We start from the raw sequence: 25,809 nt of genomic DNA, 5'->3' as shown, positions 1-25,809 counted from the left end.
TTGTATTAGGTGAATTGAAAAATACGATTTCTTTTGTTTTTTACAATGCAAATATTTTTAATAAAAAATAAATATAAAGTGATTACTGTACACTTTGTATTGTGTTGTAATTGAAATAAATATACTTGACAATGTAGAAAACATCCAAAAATATTTAAATAAATGGTATTCTATTGTTTAACAGCTCGATTAATTTTTTTAATCTCTTGATAGCCCTAAAAATTATACATTGGCTTTAGAAAGTTAAGACTGGAAAATAACGTGCTCTGTTTTCAAATACTACTTAATTAAATGAACATTGAGTATTAGAGTTCTAAATAAATATTTTCTTGCTAGATTAAGTGATAGAAAAAGCTTCCTTGAAACTTCACTTGCGGAGAAGGAACAAAAGCTGTTGAGTACAACAGAAAAACTGGAACAGATTGAAAATTTGAGGAAGTTACTTCAAGAAAAAGATCTTCAGAACAAGGAACTTGGTGAAAAGCTTGTGCAAACTGAACAGAAGGTAAGTTGAACACATGATGAGGCACTGAACATAATTACTTTTGGAACAATGTTGAATTTAAATTCAGGCAGCCTTCTTTTGCTTTGGAATCTAATGTTCTTTTGTAAAAGTCTTGCAAAGAATTAATAGATATAATGAAAGAAAATATAATCCTGTTATATTGGGTAACAATTTCCTAACTGAATGCAAGTTTTAAGCCTTTTTTTAAAATGTGTTTTACAATTTGAAGTAAACGTCAATATCTGGAAAAGGTACAGGAGTGACAACACTAGCAACCTGAACCCTTTTATTAATGATATATTGGATGCATACATTCTGGGAAGTGATATGGCAGTCTTCCCAAGATTGCCATCTCAATACACTCCACCTCTTCCGAAGCTCCTCCTTCATATGGGGGAAGTAAAATAGTTAAATCTCCCTGCTTATTCAACTTTGGTTTCTTAGTTGAGGCTGCTAACATGGATGCTAGTTGTGATTTTGGCATCTGCTCACTTGGAGCAGTTCATTTCAGAAAGGCCACTGAATATCTGTTGGATGGTATAGGGGCAGGGTTCCCCTCCAGACTCCTCTTCAGGTCCTTGGACTGTTTTTCTTTCCCCCCATGGCAAATGCCCAAAGTGTTCCTGAAGCAAACAGAAAAGTCCTTTGCCCTCTTTCTTCCCATATGGGAGAGGGGAGGCCATGGGAAATTGAAAAGAAGCAAGGATGAACTGGAACTCAAGCAGTCTTCCTGGGTCAGCCCCTTGAGCTTAGTCTACCCAGGGTCCCCCTCTTCGTGGTGCGTGCTGCTCTGAGTCTGTGTCCTGTAGCTTTGGGAGCAGTGAGGCTTGTTGCTGTCTCCCTTTCAGTGGGCCTGAACAACAACTCGGTTGTTGAGTTGGGGTAGCCTTCTCCCTGTTCGCTGCCCCTTCCTGTGGCAGGTTTTTCCTTTTAAGCTACCCACCCTCCCCAACCCACCCGGCAGAAGAAGCATTGCAGGTGCTCTTTGTTGGTGTTGAACAGGCCGAGTGAAGCTTTTTCGTCCCCTCTCTGTGTGAGGGTGTGCCCTTTCACAGATGGTAGTAACTTCAAATTACCTCAGCCATCTTGAAACTGGTGACTTGGAGGTGATGGGCTCAATATCTCGTTACTGATTCCCTGACCCATCTAATCCTATCCCATTTTACATTCCTTTTGAATAATAATTTGTGTTCTTGTGAATAAATTTTGTTTTGATGTTTTTTGAATGAGATGTAAATGACCAAAATTTTGGGGTGTTTACCTTGACTTCCTGGTCATATTCCAATAATACTATTGTCATTTTTCCTATTTAGAAACTTCTGCACTTTCAATTGAATGTGGTATTACTTACTTGCTTGTGCTGAACTGTTGTCTGATGTTGCTGTGACTCATTATACAGTTGCTGTGCTTTATCCGTACAAATCTGTGTTTCATTGGTCAATTATAAAAGGTCCCTGTGTGTAGACTGTGTATCAGTTTCTTCGTAAATCAGAATTATGTAAACTTTAAATTCAGGATTGTAACTTACAGACATGCAGGCATTATTTCTTTTGTGTAATTACATATCTCAGTGAAAATTTTCTTTTATGTTCAGTTGGAGGAAGTCTTGAAGAAGTACAATGCATACGAAGTGGAGTGCACAGAACAGAAAATAGCTGTCAGTGATCTAACAGGAAAAGTTGCCACATTTAAAGAAAAGGTAACTCGTTAAAGTGATGTGGAAATTGTTTTACATGTGCTTAGTTTGGCTTGATCTATTATAATTGTCTAGCAGAATATGTAAGAGTTAAAAGTGCTCACCATTTAAACTTTTTGGAATATGAAAGTCATCCTAAAATAACTCGTAGTTAATTTGTTACTCTATCATTATACAGGTTTTTAGATCAAGCATTGTTAAATGAGACTGATTACTTAGCTTTGGGTACTGGTCTCATAAGGGGGAGAGCAGTTTCCTCTAAAATGCTTTAAGTGAAAGTTATAGCATATTTTGTAACATTGTTTTCTTGATGTTTAGACCTTGAAACAAGATGCCATGGTAGAATTGATGCAACTTGAACTTGCCCAGACAAATGAAGAACTTGACAGATTGAACACAAACCATTTAGAGGAGAGATCTCAACTAATTCAAGACCTCCAGCGACGTGAAAGAGAAATTGACAACCTCAAGGAAGTACTAGTGGAAAAAGACAAAGAAGTGTCTGCCCTCTCTTCCAATATGACTGACTATTCTGAACAGATTGTCATTCTAAAACACCAGATCCAGTGTAAAGAAGAAGAAATACGAGAGATGGAAGAAGCATTGACGAAGGCTGAAAGGGAAACCCACTTACTCAAAGAAGTTCAAACAGCTGATATAAGAGAAACAAGCATGAAGATTTCTGTACTTTCTGAGCAGACTAATATAATGGGGTTGGAACTGGAGAAATCTAAAAGTCAGACTGAAGCTAAAACAAAAGAAAACGAGGAGTTGATAAGGCAAATCAGTGAGAACAGCATAACAATTAAGGATCTACGTTCTGAAATCAAGTCCAACAGGATTACATACCATAACAAGCTCATGGAGTGTGAGTCACAGATTACTTTGTTGAAAGAACAAATTAATAAAACTTTGGAAAAACTACAAGAAACTGAGGCAAAACACAGAGAAGAAACTAAATATTTGAAATCCCAGCTTGATGAAAACAGCTCTATAAAAGAGAAACTTAAGAGTTTGCTTAAAGAGAAGGAGAACAAAGAACAGAGTTTTGAGAAGGAGTTAAAATCAGTTAAAGATTTATACAACAAACTAGTTTTGGAAGCTGCAACTAAAGATGAAGAATTGGCTAAGTTATCCACACAGCTTGCAGAACATACTGAACATCAAGAAACAGTTAAAAATGTTTTACAAGAGAAACTAGAGACGATTACATCGTTAGAGCAAAAACTTCAGATTGTTGAGCAGCAAAGTGAAGAGACTAAACATAAATTAATTGGAGATCTGAAAGCCAAAGAGATGCAGTTTGAAGAACTTAAGAACCACTTAAGTGAAAGACAAGAAATAGTTAGTAAGATGGAAGCAGAGACACAAACAATTATTTTAATTAATAAGCAGTTGCAAGCAGCTCTTGAGGGGAAAGAAAAAGATTTGTCAGAGCAAATAAAAGGAAATGAAGATCTGAGAAATATCATAGATGCTGTGGAAAAAGAAAAGCAACAATTAGTCAGTGAAAATGAGAGTTTGTCCAAACTATTGGACATGAAGGAGTGTGAGCTGTTGAAGAGAAACAAGGCTGTAGCAGAGATGGAGAATAAGATATCTGTCAGTCAAACAGAGTACCAAAAAACACTTTCAGAGCTAAATTATGATAAAGAAGTGTTAATGAAAAAGGTTGAGCAACTTTCAACACTTGTAGAGCAAAAAGAAAATTCAGTTACAGAGCAGCTGCTAGAAAAAACAAAGGAATGCAATGTGCTAACCAATCAGCTATCTGAAAGCAGGGAGCTGACACAACAATTACATGAACAAATACAATCATTCGTCATTCAGTTGAAGGATGCGGAAGACAGAGAAGTAGAAAAAGAAGAAATGCTAAATAATAAGCTGACTGAATGTAACACGCTACTCCAACAGCTCAGCCAGAGTGAGGAAAAAATATTATTATTACAAAAACAAATTCAAGACATAACTGTAGATTTTGAAGCTAAAGAAGAACAAATCCTTCATAATGTTTCCTTACGTAAGCAAGTAGAGGAAAATAAAGTTGATATGGAAAAGTTACAGAATGAAGTTCGAAAGCTTAAGGAGGCAAATATAAAGTTATCTCAGTCGCTGGAAGAGAGAGCTCTTACTATAAAAAATCAAGATGTAGAGCTTGAGAATCTACGTAAGCAGGTTGCTGAGAAAACTGAAAAAAGTGCAATGTTAAATAACCAAGTAGAACTACTAAGGAAAGAAGGGGATGTGCTAAAACATGAAAAGGAAGACATTTCAGTTATATGCAGCAAAAAGTCAAGTGAGTGTGCTGATCTTCAGTCTCAGTTGACGCAGCACCAGTCAGAAATTGTGTCAGTTAAGCACCAAGCACACATACTAAACCTAGAAAATGAAAAATTGAAAGTAGATGTTGAAACAGTTAATGCTGCAGTAATGAAAAAGTCAGATGAAATAACTGCCTTGACTTCACACGTGTCTCAGCAAGATTATAATATTTTAGCTTTGAAGCACCAAATTGATAGCCTAACCATTGAAAATGAAAAATTAAAAATTGGTGTTGAGGAAAAAGAAGCTCTCCTTTCTGAGAAGGAAGCTTTGATTCAGCAAATGAAAGAAAAGAAAGTGGCAGGAGAAGGGCAGCATTTGAAAATAATTTCAGATTTGCAAAACCAGGTACAAGCTTTGAGCTCTGAAACCAGTCAGCTTAGACAGGCAGCACAAGAAAAAGAGAATGAATTTAAGAAGCAAGCCCAAGATTTAAAGTTGTTTAAAGATAAATCTGAGGAATCTGATTTGCTTAGATTTCAACTGTCTGAGAATATGGAGATAATTTCTGACCTTCAGTGTCAGCTTAAAAATATGATGGAAAAAACAGCAGAATTGAATCAGTCAGTTACACAGAAAGATGAGTCTTTAAAGCAAAAGATAGATGAATATGTTAATTTGAAAGCACACATTTCTGAAATACAGGAGTCTTCCTGTATGCAGCAAAAACAGTTTGAGTCTTTGACCTCTGAAGCAGAACAGTTAAAAACAATTGTTCTAGAGAAGGAATTGGCTGTCAATAATGCCATATTAGTCAATGATAAATTGAAGACAGATCTTCATGACAAAGAGAGAGAATGTGAGGTCTTAAAGAACCAGGCTACAGATCTGGAAGAAGTCACACTAAAACTAGAAAAAGAGATAAATGATCAGAAGAAAGTAATAAATGATATTAGCCAGTCCATGCTAGAAAAAGAATCTTCTCTTGTAGAAAAAACAAGCCTCCTCAAAAAGCTAAGTGACAAATCTAGTGAAGATGAAAAGAAGATACAGTTAGTTTCTCAGCTTCAGAGTCAGATGCATGAACTGACACAAGAAATACAAAAGTCCAAAGAACTGGCACAGGAAAAAGAAAATGCTTTCTTATATCTGCAGGAAAAAATTGCAGCTCAGTACGAGCAAAGAAACACACTTAATGTATCACTTAGTAAGAAGGAGGAAGTTATAGCTGGGCTACTTAATTCGTTAAACGAAAAAGATGTCAGTATACAGCTGGCAGAGAGCAACATTTGTGCTCTTACTAATGAGATAGAGATGCTTAGAGAGGAACTAGAGAAAAGTGCTGCAGCTGTGAAAAGCCTTACTAGTGTTTTGCAGGAAAAAGATGACAGTTTTGCTATTAACCAGAAGAAAATTGATTCTCTGACAGTTGATCTGGACTCTGTAAAACGTGAACATCAGAAAGCACAGGACCAAATAAATATATGGAAACAAGATACACAGCAAAAAGAATTAACTTTACAGACTCTCTATATGCAATGCACTGAACAGGCTAAAAATATTGAACATTTAAAGTCTGAGCTGAACAATGTACGTTCCAAATCCTCTCAAGACTGCCGTGACAGCGCTCTTTTAATAGAGAGATTGCAGCAACAGGTGGATTCTTTAGCAAAGGAGAAAATTCTCTTACAAGAGACTATTGATAAGTTTACTGTAGAAAACAAAGAACTTATTACATACCAAAATCGGTTACAGCAAAAAACAGAAGAACTGCAAGAAATTCATGAAAAACTAGAAGTCACTGAGAATTACTCAAGAATGCAGATAGATGCTGTCAAACTGAAGATGAAGAATGAAAAAGAGCAGTTACAGCTGCAGGTTAGTGTGAAGGGTGAAGAAGTCTCTGAATTAAAGCTTAAAATTGAAAAGTTAGAACAAAGTCTAATTGAGTCAGAAAACAAGTGGGTAACAGAATTTGATAGGGCAACTCAGCAAAATTCCATTCTTAAAGAGCAGCTGAGCAGTTTAGAAAGTGAAATGAAACCAAAGGATGGTAAAATCCAGTCTTTACAACAAGAACTGGATGTTATAAAAGAGGAGCTAACTGAAAGCCTATCTGCATTACTTAGTAGTAGACACTTCTTCAAAGAAAAGGATGCAGAGACTTCAGATGTTGGTCAGCAGGTTAGTAGTAGTAAAACTAAACTGGAAAAATTCTCTGCCATGGTATCCACTATTCTGAGCAAAGAAACGGAAGGACAGGAATTTCAACTGCTTCTTTTAGAAAAGGAGAAAGAAATGGATATTATAAAAGATAAGTTAAAAAGTATGCATTCGATAGAGAAAGAAAAGGAGCTGTTGCAGAATGATCTTGAAAAGGTGAAGAATACCTGTCATTCTGAAATTGAATGTCTATCAAAAGAAATGGCCACTGTCAAAGACACGTTGTATAAACAACAGTCTTTTGTGGAAGAAAGAGAAAAATTATTAGCAGAAATGAACAAGGAAGTTAAATTGCTTCAAGAGAAGCTACATAAATCAGAAAAAGAACTCCAAATCAGTCATGAGAAGTTGAACATCGAAGATAAAAAAATAGTGCGTCTCCTAGAAGAAATGGAGAAAAAAGACCTGAGTGTAGAAAATTTAACTTCACAGACTGACCAGCAGAACGATATAATTTCTGCTCTAAATCAGCAGCTGAAAGAAAAGGATTGTTTTGTTGCTCAAATCGTGGAATCCATGTCTAATGAAATGAAGAAGTTTTCTGAAGAGCGAAGTATATTAGACACCAAACTACAGCATTTGGAAGCTTTTCAGAGTAATTCAGTAGAAAATATTAATAGATTATCCCAGCAACTTGAAGATTGTAAGACAGAACTGCAACATAATCAGGTTAAATTAAGCATCAAAGAAACTGCATTTAAAGACTTAATGAGTGAAAAAGAACAGCTGCAGTTTAATCTTGAGAAACTAGTTAAGGAAAAAGAGATCCTGAAAAAGAAGCTTCAAGCTGCATTGATAATAAGAAAAGACCTAATGCAAAAAATTGGAAAACTTGAAAGGATTGGACAGGAAGAAATAGAAAAAGAGCATAAAAAAACAGAGGAATTATTGAAGAGGCTTGATGAGTTAACACATCAGTTGAAACTTGTTGAAACACAAAATAAAGATCTTGAGTCCCATCTTGAAACTCTGAAGCAACAGCTGTTTGAGAAAGATTCCAAGATAAATAACGTGAATGAAAGTTTTTCTGCCAAAGTAACCAGTTTGGAGCAGCTTGAGGACATAGTTGCAAAGTTAAAAGATATCCTTGCTGAAAAAGAAAAAGTATCTGAGCAAAATCTAAAGTCCATGCAGGAAAAGGACTCAATGCTTGCTCACATGCAGTCTGTACTTAGTGAGAAAGAGAGAGAATATGGAGAGGAACGTTCTCAACTTCTTGAGACTCTTGAAAATCTCAAGGCTGAAATTGTAGACGAGGAGGAATTATTGAAAGATACTGATTTGGTAGAATCTTATGCTGGGGACATTGGTAATAATTCTGTGGATTTCAATAATGAAGTTAGTCAGCCAGGTCTATCAGAAGGAGATAAAGAAATCTTTCAAAAGAAACTTCAGGCATCACTTTTAACCTGGAAAGAAAATATTAAGAAATTACAGAGAGAAAAGAGAGAATATGCTAAACTTGTAGCAGAATTTGATGAACAAACTAAAGACTTTGAACTCCTCAAAAACGAACACAGAGCACTCCAGGAAGTTCATCAAAGAAAGTGTAAAGAATTTGATTGTAAACAGTTGCTAATATACTCTCTACAGAAAGAGTTGGAGTCTCATGTAGCAGCACTTCAAGAACAAGAAACTATTGTCCAAAACAAGTTGGAATCAGATGAACAAAAATATGAGATTCAAGATCTCATAGGAGAATCAGAACAGGCAGTGTTTGAAATGACAATGAAAGACAGTGAGTTAGAGAAACTAAGTAATGACTATGTAAAACTTTGTGAAGAAACAAAAACATTAAAGGATGAGTTGAGAGAGACATCAGTTGAACTTGGTGAGAAAACAGAAGAAATGGTAGACTTGAAGAATTGTATGAGTCAGCTAGAACAGCACTATGAGCAACACAAAGACAGCCTGTACGTAGAGATAGGTCAACTGCGAGAAAAGTTGGAAAAATCTGAGACTGAGGTAATGGACCTTAAAACTATGATTGAATGCATGAATAATGAGAAGGAAACTGTAATTAAAAAGAGTGTAGAGGATTGCAAGACTATCCAGAAGGAATCTGAAAAATTGAAGTTTGATCTTCAACAAGCCAATATGCAAGTTGCAGAAAAGAATGAGGAAATTAAGGAACTGCATTGTACTCTAATGGATTTCAAAGATAAGTTTGATCAGGAAAAGGAAATACAGAAAGAAACTGTGCAGTTACAGCTCAGTTTACAGGAAAGCCAGGAAGAAGCCAAACATTTTAAAATGGCCTTTGAAGACATGAAGATAGAGAGAGAGGAGTTCATCAACAGTTTGGAGAAATCCAATGAAGAATTACTCAATATGAAAAAGGAATTAAAACATTTCAGCAAAGAAAACAAAGAACTGTTGGTGGAGTTAAGTATGCTACGTGAGAAGGCTGTAGAAGCTTCTGAAGTTAGCAATACTATGGTATTATACAAGAAAGTTAAAGATGAAAATGCCACTGACAAGGAACTGCTACAGTCACATTCAGAAATTAATTTGCTCCAAGGGAGATTACAAGTCCGAGACATCTGCACTCAGTCACTGGAACATGATCATTCTGGGAGAGCTAAGCTAATAGAAAGAACAAAATATCAAATTCAGAAACAAACAGAAACAACTCCAGAGCAGATGGAGAAAAATATAAATGTGGATGAGTTTCAACCACAAGAGCAAAAGAATGCTGTCAATGAAAAGTCCAGAGAACGTCTCCAAAGAAAGCTCCAAGCAGCCTTAATATCACGCAAGGAAGCCCTGAAAGAAAACAAATTTTTGAAAGATCAGATTGACAGAATAATGTTAGAAAAAGAAGAACTGACCAATAAAGCATATACCCTGGAATGCTTGTTGTCTGAACTTGGCAGAGAAAAACAAAACTCAGATACTATTTCTTCATTGTGTGATGAGACCCTTGTTTCTGAAAATGCTAGACTGTTAACTGAAAATGAAAACCTAACTGCTGCATGTGAAAGTCTTAAATCTACCATGGAGACTATAGTTCAGGAGAAAGAGGCTTTTTCTTTCCAACTCAATACCTTAAAAGATTCTCAGACAGTTGAATTAACAGGATGGAAAGCTAAACATAATGAATTAAAGCAAGAATATGAGTCACTTCTGCAAGCCTATGAGAATATCAGTAGCAAAGTAGCAGAAATGAGGCAGGTTATTGATGTCACTAGAAAAGAAAAACAAGAAGCTATTCACAGATTCAGTGAAAGGGAATCTGAAAAATATGAGCTTGAGAAACAGCTTCAAGAAGTCATTAATGAAAACAAAGATATAAAGGACCAATTGAAACGATTTGCTGAATCCAAACAATTGGAAATTGATGAACTACAGAGTGAAGCAGAAAGGCAAACATGTAAACATGCGTCAAGGATGGAAGAACACCAGCATCGTTTTCATGAAGCTGCTCTGCAGAGCAAGCAGCTAATGGAGGAAAATGAGCAATTGAAACACACTTCTGAAAACTTAAAGCAGGCTTTAGAGAAAACTGAGAATGAAAATGAGGTCCTTCATAATGACATGAATGTAACTAAATTAGCTTTGGAAAACCTGCAAGTTCAAATGGAAGTGTCCCAGACTGATATGCAGTCTAAAATCAGCGATGTATTAAATGAAAGAGAATCATTATTAAAGCAGATTGCTTTGTTAAATGATGATATTTCAGTAAAAGAGAGAAATATGCGCATCCTAGAGCAGGAGAGAGAATTGATTTCAGAAAGAGTTAAAGAAACTGAAGAATTTTTGGACCAGAAAAACAACTGTCTGTCAAAGTTAGAAAATGAATCTAGAAGTCTTAAACAAGAAATTGTTAGTTTAAATGAGAGAGTTAAGATTTTAGAAGATGACAAGTGTCTTCTACAGGAAGAACTTGAAAATGTGCAAGAAACTTCTTACAAAGTAAAAAATGAGAGAGAATTTCTGGAGACAGAGTTGCTCAACCATATAAAAAACGTGGATCAGCTGACAGACAGGCTGAAATCTGCACAGTTACAAAACAGTTTGCTGATTCAACAGTTGGAAGACTTAAAGGCAGAGAAATGCAGTGTGATTAGGGAAAAAGAGGAACAACAGTTGCATCTTGTAAAAGCATTTGAGGAGAAAGTGAAATGTGCCCAGAGGAACAATAGTGGTACAAAAAACAAAACTAAAGAATTGCAAGAACTCTTAAAGGAAAAGCAGCAAGAAATTAACCAGTTGCAAAAAGATTCTATTAAATTCCAGGAACTGATCCTGGACTTGCAAAGATCTGTGAAATTATCACAGTCAAAGAGTGAAAAATTTGAAAAAGATTTAAATAATACCACAGAAAAGCTCGCCAAGTCAAATGAAGAAATACACAATCTGAATGAAAAGCTTTCTTCCCAAAAAGCTTTGCTGGATGATTCAAAGAGTGAACTGGAGAGGCTTACAGCTGAGAATTTAAGTGGGAAAAGAGAACTTAAGAAGAAAGAAGACCAACTACAAATTCAAAGGAGAGAATGTGAGAAAGAATTAGAGCTTGGCCTGGAGCAACTGAAAACAGTTCACAAAAGAGAATGGTTGAACCTTGAGGAAAGACATAATGTTCTTCAGAGGGAGAAAGACAGGGCTGTTAGTGAGCTTCATCAGTTGCAAGAGGAAATCAACATTAAGGACTCTCAAAACAAGAAACTTCAAGCTGATTTGAATGCAACTTTGGCCAGATTAGCAGCTTTTACAAAATGTATGTCCTCTCTTCAAAATGACCGGGACAGGGTAATTGGTGAAATGAAAACCTGGGAAATACAGTTCAAAGAGGTTATTCAAAATAAAGAGAAACAGATGGATGACAGTAGTAAGAAAATAATGTCCTTACAAGAAGAAATGAAGGACAAAGTGGTTCAGATACAGGAACTTAAGATTAAGTATTCCATGTTAGAAGAATCCAAGAATGAAATGCACTTGTGGCAAAAATCTGTAGATACACAACACTACAGTGAGCTGTGTAGAATAAAGGAAGAAAATGTGACTCTTATCAACAGACAACAAGAACTGGAGTTTGCTCTTCAGTCAAAAGAAGAAACTTTGCAAGCACTGCTTAAAGAAAATAATTCTCTTAATCATCTTGTAGAGAATAGTAGTGATGCAGGAAGAGAGATAAAAGCATTGGAAAGTAATTTTGCTAGAAAAGAACAGGAATTACAACAACTTCTATTTGAAAAGGAGAAGACCCATGCAGAGTTGGAAAAACAGATTGCCATTTCTCAGCAAATGAAGGTAATGCTGAACAACAAAGATACAGAAATTTCTCTACTGATTTCTTCTAAGGGTGGGGAGATTTCTGGATATCTAACTCAGATACAGACTCAGCACAGAAAGCAGATTCATGAGTATGAACAGCAGATAAGGTCTCTGCAAAAGGAGAGAGAACAATCTAATGAAGCCTGTCAGAGGATGGAAAATGAATTGAAAAATCTCCAGATGAAAGCAGACAAAGCAATTCAAGATAAGGCTGAGATTGCCAGTGAAATTGATGCCTTTAAAAAATCAATGTCATCTCTCCAGTATGACAGAGATGATCTCTTTTCTAAATACAAAGATCTGGAGCATCGTCACCAAAATGTTTTAAGTCAGAAAGACAGTCTATTAGTGAATGGTGCTAGTGAGAACGGTGCCCTGAAACAACAATTAAGAAAACTTTTGAATCGGATAGATGATCTTCATTCTGAAAATGCAATGCAAAGTGCACAACTAATAAAGTACAGGGAAGATCTTAACCAAGTTTTGTCACTGAAAGATCATCAGTTGAAAGAGTTGCTTAAACAGCAACTGGATAGCATTAAGAACCTTGAACAGGGAAAAATGGATCTTCAAAAACAAATCAAAGAAATGCAGCTGACTAATAAATTGCAAAAGGAGAGTACAGAATCTTTAGAACATGAAAATCAAAAATTAACTTCCAAAGTTAAAGACTTAGAGTTTCTAATTGCATCAATAAACAAAGAGAAGCTAGTTTCTGAATCTGGAGAGAAACCACAAACAAGGGGGAGCGGGCAACATAATCAGAATAAAGATTTCAAGGCTCGTGTACAACCTTGTGAAAAACTTCAGGATAAGTTTCAAGAAGTCCAGAATGTAGTAGGCAAAAATACAAAAGATGTAGAAGATAAATACAGTATGACAGCATTTGAACACAATGCTAACTTCCTCTGGAAGGAAACTGATGCATCTTCAGAGAAGAGGCTATTAGAAGCACAATTTCAGAATAAAAAATTGAGATCCCAAAATGAGTCCTTTGGAAAAGCTATGACTGCTTTGCAAGATGATAGAGACAGATTAATAGAGGATTTCAGGGTACTTCAGAGTAAATACACATCTGAACTCAAGTCTGAAAAAAAAAGAGCAGATGAACTTGAAGCTGACCTGAAATATTTTAAATCAAATCTCTTCACTGTACTCAAAGAACATGCTTTTTTGAACCCAGTGCTTATTGATGCTGAAAATAAGATCACTCTTGATCAGTTCACTGATGAAATAGAAAATTTGTGCAAGACATTAACCACCCAAGAATTTGAGATTACCAGGCTCTCTTCAGAGTGTGGGAATTATGTTCAGCAGATCGATGCCTTTTCCAAGTCCATGGCTAGTCTTCAGGATGACAGAGACAGATTGCTGCAGGAGCTCAGCAAGTCAAAGGTAGTTCATGAAGCTAAACAGGGCATGGCTTCATTTCCCATTGCCTCTGACAGCATCAATGAGATAAATTATCTTAAGAGCAATTTGGAAATACTTCAGATGGATAGGGAGTGACTGGTAAACTTTGATTAGATGTGTGATGTAAAGTTCAAAGAAAAATGCAAGGAGTTAGTCTGTCTCTTTTGGAGACTTGTGAAGTTTTAATTTACTAATTTAGCAAAATATTAAGAAAAATGCAGGTTGAATAAGGAAAGTACAATTAGAATCAGACCGGCATCTTAGACAACAGGGACGAGTACAAACAAGAGGGGAATGAGAGGAAGCCATGCTTTTACAAATACAGTTTTGGTACTAACAGGGATTTTTCTATCATTAAGATTTTATTTTTGTTTACCAAACCTGTTTTTCATGTAGGCTAAAGAAGGAGCTAGCCTTGCATCTGTTGAGATAGCGAAACTAAAGACCAAGGTAGATGATCTTGAGAGAGCCTTGCATCAGACGAAAGCCTTCCAAGAGGAAACTGAGATACAGATATCATCATACCAGAATGAACTAGCTGGATTAAGGTACAAATATTGGATTGAACAAAAAGTATACATTGCTTACATGAAATAATCTTTAGTGGGATACAGTAGACAAAATGAAACAGCCTTATACAATTACCTGACAAAGAAACAAAAAAGGTTTACAGTTCACCAAAAAGTGCTATAGAATGGTTTCCATTATGTGTAACATTCTATTTCTGCGCCGTTTTCTTTTGCTACTCATCAACTTCGTTCCTTTATATCGTGAAATCTTGCTCAACATAAAGGACTCTAATGGGCCTACTTGGGAGCTGAATTTTCTGTCTTGTTTGGTGGCTTTGATATGTAAAATTTTACTTTGGGTCTCTGTAGTTAATGTCTTTACTAGGTATATTTCTCCCTAGAAGGTTAACCGTTAATCATTTCTATGCAAAAGATGCATTTCCCACAAACAGTAGCTGCTCTTATAAGATGGCTTGAGGTGTTGGAAGGTTTGTAAGCTGTGCAAACTGCTCAGCTCAAGTCATGGTAATACTGAATGTCAGCCCAGGTTCAGATTTGAGCTGAATTAATGGTCCAGCAGGGTTTCCCTTGAATTTTGTTCACATCTCAAACTTTTGGAAAACTTTTTGGCGCTACATGGGTATATGTAAACTTTGGACCTGATCCTTTGGGAACTGGGTGCCCTTCACCTTGATAGAAACCAGAGGGAATTTTTTAAATGGTTAGCACCCCTCAGGAGGCACCCCACTGGATCTGAATGTTTGTTAGGATGCCGGTCAGGGTGTATTTCTAGTTCAAGCCTGTGAGAAAGGACACGTTGAAATTCACAGGGTTTTTTTTCTGTCTCTAACTGGCTAAGACTCATCCATACAATTGGATGTGAGAAATGGATTGGGATGGTTCATTTCAGCAGAAGCCATTTGGACTCTGTGTATCTGAGACTGGTATGCAGTGACCTAGTGCATTTCCCAGTGGTTATTGGAAGCCATCTCATCTTAATGATATTTTGGTTCAAATAAAGGATCTCAGTGTTTTTATAAGAAATAGTTCCTTTCCTTGAGATTGGAGTTCTCCTGTTGCTGACAAGCTGAGGCCCAACCCCACTTTGGTACTAGTAAATACTTGCCAACAGACATGAATCTATCAAACCTAATTCTAGCAATGAGATTTAATCACTGGGCGATGTGAACGAAGAGCATTCCAAAGTAACCTGCCCACCAGTTCCCTTACATAGCTCACAAATGACTTTCAATCTTAAGTGGGAAGGGTTTGCACTCCCCTGATGTCGTCCATGACACTGTTGCCCAGAGATACAATTTGTTTCCTTAGTAAAGTGATTTGAGTCTGCATGAAAGTTATCCAGGTCATCAGGATTTCAGTACATTTAAAGTTTAGTAGACGCCTTCATTATGTCTGTCGTGCTGTATGGAGAGGTTCATGACCAAAAGTGCCAATCTTAGGAAAGACTGTCAGAAAGCAGGGCAGATGCCCCAAACTGGTTGTATGTTCGATAATTAGATATCACCAACCCAGTAATAAACATGAACTCCCAAAGTACAACAATAGTCTTATAATGGAGTCATAAACAATCCCTTTGGACACTTCAGTCCATCTTGCCACCCAGGCAGGCTGGACAGTGTGATAAATGGTCATTTACACCAAAGATCACAAAATGCTTAGTTTGTTCCCAGTCCCAAGAGACCAGTCACTTACTCCAGGTAAATCTGTACCTTAGATCTCACACCAAAGACTATGCTTGTAGCCAGTCTTGTGATAAACTAACTAAAGGTTTATTAACTAGGAAAAAGAAATGAAAGAGTTAGTTACAGGTGCAAGCAAGCATCTATACAGAAATGAGTTTGTCTATGATTCAAAACGTGGTAAAGTTGTAGTAATTTGTCAATTCAAAATGTCTTTCAGGGCTAACCCATGCCAAGCAGCATGGGACTCCTTGCTATTTTTAGAAATCTTTGCCCCAGACAGCATAAAAGATTCAGTTTCTCCTTGTCAAAGATTTTTATTCCCTCCACTCCAGAGTCTAAACTGATGGGATGAGTTCATGTGTAAGTCTCTCATTCCTGGAGGTAATTAGGAATGCAACCAACAGGGCTTTTCTCTCCTTTGATGCTACACAATACCTCATTTGGCTTTATTGGGTCATGTAGTATGCAAGATGAGCCCTTTACCTTAATTATTCTTTTCCTGTTTAGTACATTATACAATTACAGAGGATTACAGTGCAAATACTCAGTATAACTACACCATGGGCTAGAGAGGTTATAAGTGAGATCAGTATATGCAGCATCCTGCAATCATTTTATAAAGTCTAAACATCTGCTTATCAACTTAGCATTTAATATCTATTTTGATAGTGCTAACTCACAGGTAAGCAAGACTGGTTTCCAGCTGTGCATTTCTAAGTGTTCAGAGAGGCCTGGGGCCATGGCTTGAGCTGACACCTGATCTGCCAGCATCACTATCTCTCACCTTGTCAGCAAAGTATATGCAGTATGTTTTTCCTTGCCTTGTTCTCTAGGCTTTCTAACAGCAGAAGTCTTTGAAGAGATGGAGCATGGATGTGTATTTTCAGCTACTGATCTGTGAGTGTGTGCACAACATGGAGTTTTTCAAAATCAGTGAGGCCAGCTTCATTCTTCACATTAACTTTTATTCAGTATGTAATAATTAACAGCTCGTTTAATATTTTGTGTTCAGAATGGAAAAAAACCTCCTGCTGACAGAGTCCCAAGCGCTACGAAATCAGTACCAGATGGCTGTTGCAGACAAGGACCGGCAGATTGCAGAATTACAGAAATTACAGCATGAAGTGATTGTTAAGGAATCTGTGTCCATTGGTAGCAATTACCCAATCAAGGTAAACAAACCAAATTTTTAAAAAAAATCAAACAAAAGCACTTGGTCAATTAATATTTTTAATCTTGAAAGCTGTTTCTAGAAAGAGAACTGACAAACTATGAAGTCAGAGCATTGGAGGATAGCAAATATTGTATGTATATTTAAATAAAGCTCAAGGGGTGATCCAGCGATTTACAGATCAATAAGGCTAACATCTGTACCTGGTTGAATCAGTCATTAAAAATAGAATAGTAAAATGTCTGGAGATCATGATGTATTGGGTTTAATGGTTTAAGCAAAGGAAAATCATATCTTGTTAATTTGTAAGAGTTCTTTGAATGTCTCAGTAAAGCAGTGGATAAAGGAAAACTAATTGACAAAATTAGACTGTAAAAAAGTCTTTGACAGGGTACCTCACAAAAGTCTACTAAAAAAACGAAGTGTTTATACACACCTAGCACAATGGGGTCTTGGTCCATGACTAGGCTCCTAAGTGCTACAATAATATAAATAATAAATAGTCATGTGGTAAGAAGCAAAGTATTGTCATGGGTCAAAAACTGGCGAAGAAACAGAAAACAAAGAGTTAGTAATAAATGGTTAATTTTTATCTTGGCCAAACATTAACAGTGGAATGGTTCAAAGTTCTGTGTGAGGTCCAGTGTTACTTAATGTCTTTATTAACGATCTAGAAAGGGGAGTGAGGCGGGAAGGCAGCAAAATTTGCAGATTATACGAAGGTTATTTAGACCAGTCCAGAGAGAAACTTCAGAGGGAGCTAACCAAATTAGGTGAATGGGCGACACAATGGCAGATGCAGTTCTGTGCTGATAAATGCAAAATAATGCACATTGGAGAGAAAATATGAAACTAGTTTTCCACCTTACAGGATTCTGAATTAACTGTATCAAATCAAGAATGACCTGGTTGTCATTGTGAACAGCTCAATTAAGAGCTCTGTTCATTGGGCTGTTGAGGACAGAGAAACTAACAAGATGCTAGGCTGCATAAGGAAGGAGATGGAGAATGATAGTGAAAATATTACCATATCTTTATATAAATCAGTGGTGTGTGGCCTCATCTGGAATATCATGTGCAGTACTGGTCACCCCATCTCATAAAGAATGTTGCAGAACTAAAGAGGGTGATAGTAATGATCAAAGGCGTTGCTCTTAGGAAGAGAGATTGTTTGCATAAGAAAAGAAACAAATAGGAGGGAACATGATAAAAGTATATAAAATAATGAATGGTATACAAAAGTAAATCAGGGGCTTCTGTTCTCCCTTCTCATGCCCCAAGAACAAGGTGAAATTAAAAGGTGGCAAATTCTGTTTCACACAAAATTTAGTTAAGTTGAGAAACTCATTGCTACACTCTGTTATTGAGGCCAAAATACTTAGCAAAATTCCAAAAGGGATTGGTCATTTATATGGTTTACAAGAACATCTAGAGCTATAAATATTAACAGATGTTGGAAGGGATATTAAACCTCATGTTTCAGGGTGTAAGCCAATCTCTAATTGTTGGAAATCAGGCAGAGACCAGATGTGAGGGGGAAATTATCCCACATGTGTCCAATGCAAAGTTTCTTACACCTTCCTCTGAAGTATCTGGTAGTGACTGCTGTTGCAGACAGAATACAGAACTAGATGGACCACGGATCTCATCTAGTCTGGTAATTCTTCTGTTCCTCAGATCTTGTGTATGAACAATAACGATCTAAGGAAAAGTGTGATTTTAACCTAATGTCATCTTTGATGTTTCTGACCCAAAGGAAAGTTGGAGTAGGTTAACCTTCTAATTTGGCTAATGACAATAAGAGTTAGTAGCCAAGATTAAGACTATTGCATGCTAACCATTTTTGATCATCAAATCATGAGTAATATGAAAAACATTCTAACAGTGATGATTGCTGGAGTCTGGAATAGTATCCTGAAGGAAGTGGTAGAAGGCCTATTGTATGATTATATATGTAAAACTGGTACTAGAAATGATAGGTAGGACACTGCCCTTCATTGTTGGAGTTGGATAGGATTGTAGACTAGCAGGCCAAATAGAGATGGACACGGCTCAACTTCTATGAGACAGTGTAATGAGTGATGGTATATTTTTGTAAAGGGATACTGTCTGCTTTAAATGCATACTTTCAAAATAACCACCTTTCTTTATCAGTGTTACTAAAAACGGATAGAACTTTAAAAATGCTTTCGTTCATATTCTGTGTTTTGCTTCACTTAAACACTTAAAATCAGTGAAGTTAGTCTCATTTGTTTAGAGTCATTTTCTCTTCATGTTCTCAGTGTCGCAGTGGGTGGATTGGAAACACCAGTGGGATGTTAGTTTATGTCAGTGTTCCCTAAACATTTTTGTGTTGAACCCCTCCTTACACATAATAGAACCTGTCTGCGCCACACCCGAGAGCAGAGCCATGGTCAGGGCTGGGGCTGTGGTCAGGAGTCGGGGCTGAAGGCCACAGCTAGGGCTGTGGTTGGAGCTGTGGCTGGGGCCAGGAGCAGAGCTGTCACTGGGGGTGGGGCCAGAATGGAGCTGGGGGCAGAGCGGGGCTGGGTGGCACTCCCTCCATGCCCACTCCTCCCAACCCCCTGTGGGGTTGGCCTGGGCCCCCTTGCGGGGGTAGGGGGGAGTGCCCCACAGTTTGGGGACCACTGGTTTATGTAAATAAAAACAGTTTTCATTGGAAACTTGGGACAGGCTTGTGAAAGGGAAATAATAATGGGACTGTAGACATCACTGATTTAAAATGTGTGTTAAAACAATGGATTCTATATCATTATCAATTTCTGTAGATTTAACCTTGAATTTTTGGGTGGTGTTTAAGCCATTAGAAACAGCCACTCTGGTCGGAAGTACGAACAGTCCTGAGCAAGTGAAACATCTTTTAGCTGAAAGGAGCCAGCTTCAGAATGAACTGCAACGCTGTCTTCAGGAGATGCACCAGAGGGAGCTGCGTTTCCAGCAGATGAACTCAAAGGTAGGGAAGGAGATTGCTGTGACTCCTCTGGATAAATGTGGAGCATAGCTAATGTTAATATAGAAATATTTTCATCTACCTGAATCTGGGAAGAGGACATATTTAATTTGTGTACTGTGTGTTTATATTACTACAACATTAGATCACACAACATAATTGGCTCAGAGTGGAACTGATAAGCTAAAAATCTAGAATATCTTTGAACTATAGCTGTTGTTTGACTGAGACAGGTCCACTTGACCTCCACAGTTTGCAATGCAGAAGTTGCAGCAAAAAAACTATATCACATTCAAAGCAAAAAAGACTACAGTTAAGACGGGATCAGTGGAAATTCCTCCACACTTAGTACAGTATTTGAGCCATATTGTGTCAAATTTTCAAAGTACCTTAAAAATGCATCCATAAAATCAGCAGGGAAATCCAGTTGCAATTATAAATCAGGCAAACATGTATGCACAAGCAGTTGTGTGTGAAGTTTTCTATCTTGCACCATTTTGTGAGCAAAACTCTATTTGTACATGTATGTTTATAGATGATCTTTGGAAAAGGATCCCTTTAAAATCTTTCCTTTGTTTTCTTTTGAAAATTGTCAACCTGTGTCTTTGCCATCACAGTGTCTGTTGATGCACGTTTTTCAGCCTGTATACAATTGCTCTTAACTATAAATCTCATCTCTACAGTATATCTCTTTAGAGAGAGAATTCTTAGCTCTTGTTTTGAAAGGCTGAATTGTTTCAGGTAATCCATTCAGTAGAAGAGAATGCTGTATTGTCTGCCCAATTGAAGACAGTATCCCAGACTCTAAGAGAGAATCAACTGCGTTACACTGATCTGCAAAATCGTTATTTCAGACTTGAAAGGGAATACCAGACAGTGCAAGTTAGTTCCTTCCAAGATACTGCTCAGGTAAAGTGAACATAGTAAGGTTTTTTTCTCTCTGCTATCTTTTTAGTCTCATGACCCAACTCCTGATTTTAAAGGGTTGTGATCTTTCCTAGTTCTCCTCTAGTGCAGAGGTGGGCAAACTACTGCCCACGGGCCACATGGCCTGCGGGACCCTCCTGCCTGGTCCCTGAGCTCCTGCCCCGGGAGGCTGTCCCCGGCCCCTCCCCGCTGTTCTCCCTCCCGCACAGCCTCACCTCGCTCCGCCACCAGAGCAACGCTCTGGGTGGCAGGGCTGTGAGCTCCTGGGGCAGTGCAGCTGCAGAGCCCGGTCTGCCCCAGTGCTCTGTGCTGCGGGGTGGTGGCAGCGGAGTGGCCCCGCTCCAGCCGGGCGGTGCGGCTGTAATGCCGCCAACCACCAGTGCTCCAGGCAGTGCGGTAGGGGGGAAGGGAGCGGGGTGTGGGCTGGTGGTCAGAGGGCAGGGGTGTAGATATGGATTGGGGCGGGAACAGGGGGTTGAATGGGGGCAGAGGTCCCAGGGGGGCAGTCAGGAAGGAGTGGGGGTTGGATGGGGCAGCAGAGGGCAGTCAGAGGACAGGGAGAAGGGGTGGTTGGATGGGGCAGGGGTCCTGGGGGGGGGCAGTAAGGAATGAGAGGACGGGTTGGATGGGGCGGTCAGGGGACAGGGAGAAGGGGTGGTTGGATGGGGCAGGGGTCCCAGGGGGGCAGTCAGAAATGAGAGGAGGGGTTGGAGGGGGTGGGGGTCCGGGTGCGGTCGGGGGGGTTGGATGGGGCAGGAGTCTTGAGGGGGTGGTGGCGGATAGGAGGTGGGGGCTGGGCCACGACCCCCTCCCCTAACCAGCCTTCCATACAATTTCCAAAACCCGATGCGGCTCTCGGACCAAAAAGTTTGCCCGCGCCTGCTGTAGTCTTAATATGATGTAAACAGCTCATATGGTATTGGTATTTTTGCTGATTCATGTTTCAGTTATGAGGTAAGGAAAATAGCGCTCTTGTTTTTGTAGCGATATGCAGCTTTACTTACGGTCACTGGAACTTGATTTCTCTTGTTAGGGTTCACAGATTTACTTGTCTTTGTAATTGTAAACTGTTTCCATGCTACAGACAGTTTGTTTGTTTTTTTTAAAAACGAATGCAAGTTCTGTCTCTGGAGTGTTTAAAGGAATGGATCTTATGATTTTTATCTCATTTAAAGAATCATAGAATCATAGAATATCAGGGTTGGAAGGGACCCCAGAAGGTCATCTAGTCCAACCCCCTGCTCAAAGCAGGACCAATTCCCAGTTAAATCATCCCAGCCAGGGCTTTGTCAAGCCTGACCTTAAAAACCTCTAAGGAAGGAGATTCTACCCCCTCCCTAGGTAACGCATTCCAGTGTTTCACCACCCTCCTAGTGAAAAAGTTTTTCCTAATATCCAATCTAAACCTCCCCCACTGCAACTTGAGACCATTACTCCTCGTTCTGTCATCTGCTACCATTGAGAACAGTCTAGAGCCATCCTCTTTGGAACCCCCTTTCAGGTAGTTGAAAGCAGCTATCAAATCCCCCCTCATTCTTCTCTTCTGCAGGCTAAACAATCCCAGCTCCCTCAGCCTCTCCTCATAAGTCATGTGTTCCAGTCCCCTAATCATTTTTGTTGCCCTTCGCTGGACTCTCTCCCATTTATCCACATCCTTCTTGAAGTGTGGGACCCAAAACTGGACACAGTACTCCAGATGAGGCCTCACCAATGTTGAATAGAGGGGAACGATCACGTCCCTCGATCTGCTCGCTATGCCCCTACTTATACATCCCAAAATGCCATTGGCCTTCTTGGCAACAAGGGCACACTGCTGACTCATATCCAGCTTCTCGTCCACTGTCACCCCTAGGTCCTTTTCCGCAGAACTGCTGCCTAGCCATTCGGTCCCTAGTCTGTAGCTGTGCATTGGGTTCTTCCGTCCTAAGTGCAGGACCCTGCACTTATCCTTATTGAACCTCATCAGATTTCTTTTGGCCCAATCCTCCAATTTGTCTAGGTCCTTCTGTATCCTATCCCTCCCCTCCAGCGTATCTACCACTCCTCCCAGTTTAGTATCATCCGCAAATTTGCTGAGAGTGCAATCCACACCATCCTCCAGATCATTTATGAAGATATTGAATAAAACCGGCCCCAGGACCGACCCTTGGGGCACTCCACTTGACACCGGCTGCCAACTAGACATGGAGCCATTGATCACTACCCGTTGAGCCCGACAATCTAGGCAGCTTTCTACCCACCTTATAGTGCATTCATCCAGCCCATACTTCCTTAACTTGCTGACAAGAATACTGTGGGAGACCGTGTCAAAAGCTTTGCTAAAGTCAAGAAACAATACATCCACTGCTTTCCCTTCGTCCACAGAACCAGTGCAGGATGCAGCAAGTCCCCTGAAAAGCTAGCTGCCAAATAGGTGACCTGTGTGGGAAAGTGGTGGAGATGATGTTGAAAAAAGCAATGTTGAAGGAGTCGTACACTTAGCCTCTATTGCACTTGTATCATATCATGGATCATCTAAGATTGATCTTAGAATGAGCACTATCATAGCCAACTTCGGCTAAACTTACCTATGAACGTGCTAATTTGTTTTTGAGCAGTGTGACATGCTGTCAAAGTTCCTCCCCCACTCTGAACTCTAGGGTACAGATGTGGGGATCTGCATGAAAAACCTCCTAAGCTTATCTTTACCAGCTTAGGTCAAAACTTCCCCAAGGTACAAAATATTCCACCCGTTGTCCTTGGACTGGCCGCTACCACCACCAAACTAATACTGGTTACTGGGGAAGAGCTGTTTGGACGCGTCCTTCCCCCCAAAATACTTCCCAAAACCTTGCACCCCACTTCCTGGACAAGGTTTGGTAAAAAGCCTCACCAATTTGCCTAGGTGACTACAGACCCAGACCCTTGGATCTTAAGAACAATGAACAATCCTCCCAACACTTGCACCCCCCCTTTCCTGGGAAATGTTGGATAAAAAGCCTCACCAATTTGCATAGGTGACCACAGACCCAAACCCTTGGATCTGAGAACAATGAAAAAGCATTCAGTTTTTTACAAGAAGACTTTTAATAAAAAATAGAAGTAAATAGAAATAAAGAAATCCCCCCTGCAAAATCAGGATGGTAGATATCTTACAGGGTAATTAGATTCAAAAACATAGAGAACCCCTGTAGGCAAAACCTTAAGTTACAAAAAAGATACACAGACAGAAATAGTTATTCTATTCAGCACAATTCTTTTCTCAGCCATTTAAAGAAATCATAATCTAACACATACCTAGCTAGATTACTTACTAAAAGTTCTAAGACTCCATTCCTGGTCTATCCCCGGCAAAGACCAGCATATAGACCAACACAGACCCTTTGTTTCTCTCCCTCCTCCCAGCTTTTGAAAGTATCTTGTCTCCTCATTGGTCATTTTGGTCAGGTGCCAGCGAGGTTACCTTTAGCTTCTTAACCCTTTACAGGTGAGAGGAGCTTTCCCCTGGCCAGGAGGGATTTCAAAGGGATTTACCCTTCCCTTTATATTTGACACATGCCATTTCTGATCAGTCCCTTTGGCATTCTGAAGAGGTCTTCATTTTGCATTGGGATGTGACAAAAGTAGATAATTGGATAATGATGTCTGGGGCTCTAGCTTTGTCACAGTAAATTTTGTAAGATGTTAAGGGTAATGCTTAGGGAAATTATGAAAAGTCCGATCTGTTTTGTGCTAACTGAACGACATTTGCAGAGCCAGCCTTTTAAATTTCTTTTTTGATCAACAAGTTGGTACCCTTTGTCATCTTTTGCATACATATATATATTGGGACATTCAAGGTACCCACGGTTGTGAGGCAAATCCCCACTACCAGCCTTTAGCATGAAGTGGTCTTGTCTGTGCCTTCTGTAGCTCAGCTCCTTGAAACTAACATTCTTTGGCAACGCAAGCACTGACTTCCAGGTCTCCACAGACCTTGCTGTCTCTGTGCTGGCTAGGGATAGGCACCCGCCAACCTCTGGTGCTCAGAGCATTCCCTGCAGTATCCAGCCCTGAACCCTGGACACTCACAGAAATTACCAGGTTGCTATCTCAAGGGGCTAGAGTACACAGTGGCTTGTTTGTCAACTGAGGATCAGCTCGTGAACATCACAGCGGTGAGATATATTTATAATGAAAACAATCATAAGTTTATTATCAAAAGCTAAGATTTTAGAGAGCGCGAGTAAGGATAATAACGGAAACAGGTTACATATAAAACAAATCAATATATGCTTTCTAGAGACTAAACTTAACTTTAACAGGTTAACCGTCTGTCTAAAGAAGTCTGTTCTCACCTAAAGCAGTCTCCCAGTGTTTCCAACCAATATGGCTGGGAACCTTCTTTCATGAATGCAAAAAAGCTCTGTTCATTTTTGTTTCCTCGGTGAAGGAGCAAATGGTATCCTTTTTCCTTCTCCTTATATCCCCCAAAGTCCATTGCTTTTGTTCCCAGAGTAAGGATGATCCCCTGTGGTTCATTCTCTAGTTTGCTGACTCCATGTTGGTTTCATGTTCTCATGTTGACATTGTATGCAAATGGGGCTTCCTTTGTATTGACCTACAATGCTTAATTTACTTGTGAACTGAGGCAGGCAGGCGAATATACATGTTTTGTGTGGAAGAAACCTGTTTGTAAACTTTTCCTTGATTCACACATTTTTACAAAACCTATTTTGTGTGTGTGTGTGATTTAGAAGTATATTTTCTCTTGTGTGTGTCTGTAGATGTCCATGTGCACATATAACTTCTTACATGTATTTGTACATGAATCTCACACCGATATTAATGACCATTGTGATCTTGGCTTTATTTAAGATCTCAAATGATATTCTTAATAGACAACTGCTATGAAAGCAGTGTGCTAGGTGTAGTGAGATTGTCAGACCTGGTAGGAGTTGCTGTTATAGAACAGTGAACACTTTGCCAGCTGTACCCTTAGGCCTCTTTCGCACTTATGACGTTTCAGTTCTTCTGCTTTCCTGTTCTTAACAAACATTGCCTTAAAGCTTTGAAGGGTGCCTTACCACAATCTCTTTTTTTTTTTTTTTTTTTGAACTAGTCATCCTGCACTACCTTGCTGGTTTATTGGTAGGGATCCCTTAGTGTAAACCCACCATGTGTGTCTGCAGTG

The 25,809-nt window shown here is 38.9% G+C and overlaps 1 protein-coding gene across 4 annotated transcripts in view; it reads left to right on the top strand.

The window, feature by feature from the left end:
* LOC140912808 (uncharacterized) overlaps positions 1-25,809 on the top strand; it is a 69,058-nt gene that overhangs the window by 36,721 nt on the left and 6,528 nt on the right. For 3 of the 4 annotated variants that reach the window (XM_073347899.1, XM_073347900.1, XM_073347898.1), the window contains exons 19-25: positions 337-505; positions 2,100-2,204; positions 2,520-13,358; positions 13,773-13,924; positions 16,601-16,760; positions 19,581-19,733; positions 20,472-20,639. In XM_073347899.1, the coding sequence (XP_073204000.1) occupies positions 337-505; positions 2,100-2,204; positions 2,520-13,358; positions 13,773-13,924; positions 16,601-16,760; positions 19,581-19,733; positions 20,472-20,639 (11,746 nt within the window). Of the gene's footprint in view, positions 1-336; positions 506-2,099; positions 2,205-2,519; positions 13,359-13,772; positions 13,925-16,600; positions 16,761-19,548; positions 19,734-20,471; positions 20,640-25,809 lie in introns of those variants that run through there. The other variant, XM_073347901.1, reaches the window with a different exon arrangement.

The sequence above is a fragment of the Lepidochelys kempii genome, chromosome 6 (assembly GCF_965140285.1).
Source record: "Lepidochelys kempii isolate rLepKem1 chromosome 6, rLepKem1.hap1, whole genome shotgun sequence".
Lineage (NCBI taxonomy): Eukaryota > Metazoa > Chordata > Testudines > Cheloniidae > Lepidochelys > Lepidochelys kempii.
This window is presented reverse-complemented; position numbering and strand designations above follow the sequence as displayed.